Genomic DNA, 2764 nt, shown 5'->3' with positions numbered 1-2764 from the left:
CATAGTTATATGTTTAGTGTACGCCTCCCGCCTCCAAACTGCTCAGCAGATCGGGAATTTTTAGAGAAGAGCAGGAGGGAGGCGTGTCAAATGAGAGGAAGAGAGCAGTAATAAAACACGGATGTAGAAAAGAGAAGCATAATGTGCACATAACACACAGGAGATGGAAAAAGAGATGACGCCAACGTAAAAAAGAGAAAACAGCGAGGAGCGAGAGAGCATTCGTCCCTTTGACAAATGTTGGAGGTCTTGAGCCTGGAAACAGCAGACCGTCTTTGAAAACAGTATCTTTGAAAGATCTGAGTCACCCACCCCAAACTGCTCATCTGCTGCTGGACACTTCAGTTGCACCTCCACATGCCACCAGTGGAGGGAGCTGCCAAGTTTCACAGCACATGACGCAGCAGGTGTAGTTGCTTTTGGAGAAAGAAGAGAATAAGAGGACAGAACGAAGGCCCACGTCTAGAGGCCTCCCTTCCAGAGCGGTAGCAGAGCCAGTGTTCCTGGTCCCTAGGTGGCGCTGTGTCGGGCCTGTCCCTACTATACCCTGGTGGTGGAGTGGGGGTGGGGCAGGGTGTTGTTGTGGCCGGTGGAGGGGAATGTGTTGAAGGCGTGAAGAGGCTGCATGCTGGTGATGGTGCTGGGGATCACGGTGATGGTGTTTGGCGTCATCAGCGGCACGTTGTCGGGGGTGCGGCGCAGCGCCAGGGTGTAGTCGGGAGGGCAGGCGGGCCGCAGGATGTCGTGGGGTCGCAGGGGCTCCATGTCGTGGTGAGCGTCGTGCTCCCAGTCCTTCATCTGCAGGGACATGATCTCCTCCTCCTGGCTGTGAGCCAGGTCGTTGGCGGGGCCGCCCCGCTGAGGGGACAGCCGGTGCCGGCGCATCTCGTGCTGCTTGTCACGCTTGTAGTAAAGGGCGGCGAAGGCCAGGATGTTGAGGAAGAAGAGCGACGCTCCAACTGCAACTGTCATGCTCAGTTCGGTGGAGTAGTCGCGGGTGTGTCTGGGAAAGAGGTCCTGGGGCGGGCGCTCTGAGCCCTCGGGCTCAGGATCTGATGGGAAGGTAGGGTAAGGATGACGAGTGGTTCGAGGAACGTTGTTTCTGGGCCTCATGGTGCCGGGGTCACGGCCTGCGGGGGAGCGCGTAGTGGTGGGAAAGAGCACGTCGTGCAGGCTGTGAAGATGAGGGACTAATTCCAGCCAAAAGGCCACTTTGTTAGCTCTGTAGTTGTCTCTGACACGAGGTTTCAAACCGATGTGAAGGTACTGCTTGTCCTTCCAGTTGAACTTGGTCCAGATGACCTCCTCGAAGCGGTTGGGCTTGGTATGAATGAACTCGGTGTCCTGAGGGACGGGCAGGTTGGGGTCCCTGGTGGAGCATAAAGGTTAAACGTTTCAGTTCAAAGTTATATTCAGTCTCCATTATAAGTAACATGTGGCATCAATACACTGAATACAGACAGGAGGCCCATTCTCTGTGCAACCTTTAAACTATCTAAGACCAACCGGCTGCTCTGGGATCTGGATGCTTTTGGTGAACCAGTATGTTCAATTCTTCAAAGCCACACGGGAATTAAACTAGCAACCCAGATTCAAGTATTCAACATGACTAGAAGGCTGTCAGAGAACATACAGTAACGTGTACAGTTTACACTACTGTGACATGAGGCCTACCCAGTCTTTGCGAAGTTAGTCCAGTAAGTCATGACCACAGCGCTCAGCATCACATCGTTCTTGGAGAAGTTGCACGGGAGCAGGTCCGTGGCACCGATCATCGGTACGCCGAACACGTAAGGTATCTCGTCTCCGTGCGCGGCGTCGGCCCACTCGGGCCGCGTCTCGGTTTGGCAGTGGTGGTAGAACGTGTAAAAGTAAACTGGGGACTGAAACTCAGCATGGAGTTTGGCAGTGGCCACAGCTGGTGCCACCCACTGGTGGTCCGTAAACAGGAAGTGAGTGAGAAATCTAGAGAGGAAAAAAAGTCTTTCTGATAACAGAAGGAGTGACAGGCAGCAGAGAGGAAGCATGACTGCATTATCCAAACATGTCTGTACTGTGACTGTGGTCCGGCTGTGAGGGGTTCGCAGGCCGATCTGTCAGAAACACCGACACTGAGATTGGGAGCCCACTACCTGGGGGATGATAGCATTACTGCCCACAGAGCCTCAAAGGTTAAGGCGCAGACACGCCGTGATGTGGATGAGTGGCTCTCTTTAGCACGCTTGTCTTGTTTGATGCACTTCACTGGGCTCACATGTTACTGATTCCATTCTTTACTCGCATGTTTTAAACGCTTAAAGCACTTTCACAGCTTTTTATATTCTTTTGAAAATTCATGTGAACTCAAGCTGTCAGAATTGTAATGTAAGCTTTGATAATTGTCCACATTTGTCATTTTGACGATTATCCGTTTATTTTAATGAATACAGCAAACAGAAAAAAACGAACAAATCAACAAACGCGGCTCCTAATGAGACAAAACCTGATGATGCTGCAAAATGCAGTTAAGTGAGAGGAGGCTGTAAAATGGAATAACTGAAAAAGTGGCAGTGTACAGAGGTGGCGTCCTCACCCTCTGGGTAGCCGTAGAGGTTGTCAACAAAGCTGGAGATGGTGTAGTCGAACGCCGCAGCTGAGATGCCGTCGTTGTCCTCACTGTCGTCCACAAACTTCAGCCCCTCTCCCTGGTTCACTCCTATCAGGATGTCATAGTTTAGGAGCTCCCCCTGGTGGAGCAAATAAGGAAGAACATGCTGAGTGCTGG

General features: G+C 51.9%; 1 protein-coding gene across 1 annotated transcript; it reads right to left on the bottom strand.

Annotated features, from left to right (window-relative positions):
* Window positions 1-484: 484 nt before the first annotated feature.
* Window positions 485-1790, bottom strand: LOC146577542 (neuroligin-4, X-linked-like). The gene is made up of 2 exons (XM_085268383.1): window positions 1675-1790; window positions 485-1369 (listed from the first exon to the last, which is right to left on the bottom strand). The coding sequence occupies exons 1-2, from the start codon at window positions 1773-1775 to the stop codon at window positions 541-543; spliced, it is 930 nt and encodes a 309-aa protein (XP_085124509.1). The 5' UTR covers window positions 1776-1790; the 3' UTR covers window positions 485-540.
* Window positions 1791-2764: the final 974 nt, after the last annotated feature.

Source organism: Mchenga conophoros, linkage group LG3, assembly GCF_057382185.1.
Source record: "Mchenga conophoros isolate Kocher_MC1m ecotype Shallow Benthic linkage group LG3, M_conophoros_male_GT1.1, whole genome shotgun sequence".
NCBI lineage: Eukaryota > Metazoa > Chordata > Actinopteri > Cichliformes > Cichlidae > Mchenga > Mchenga conophoros.
The sequence above is the reverse complement of the archived record's forward strand: the minus strand, read 5'-3'. Positions and strand labels throughout refer to the sequence as shown.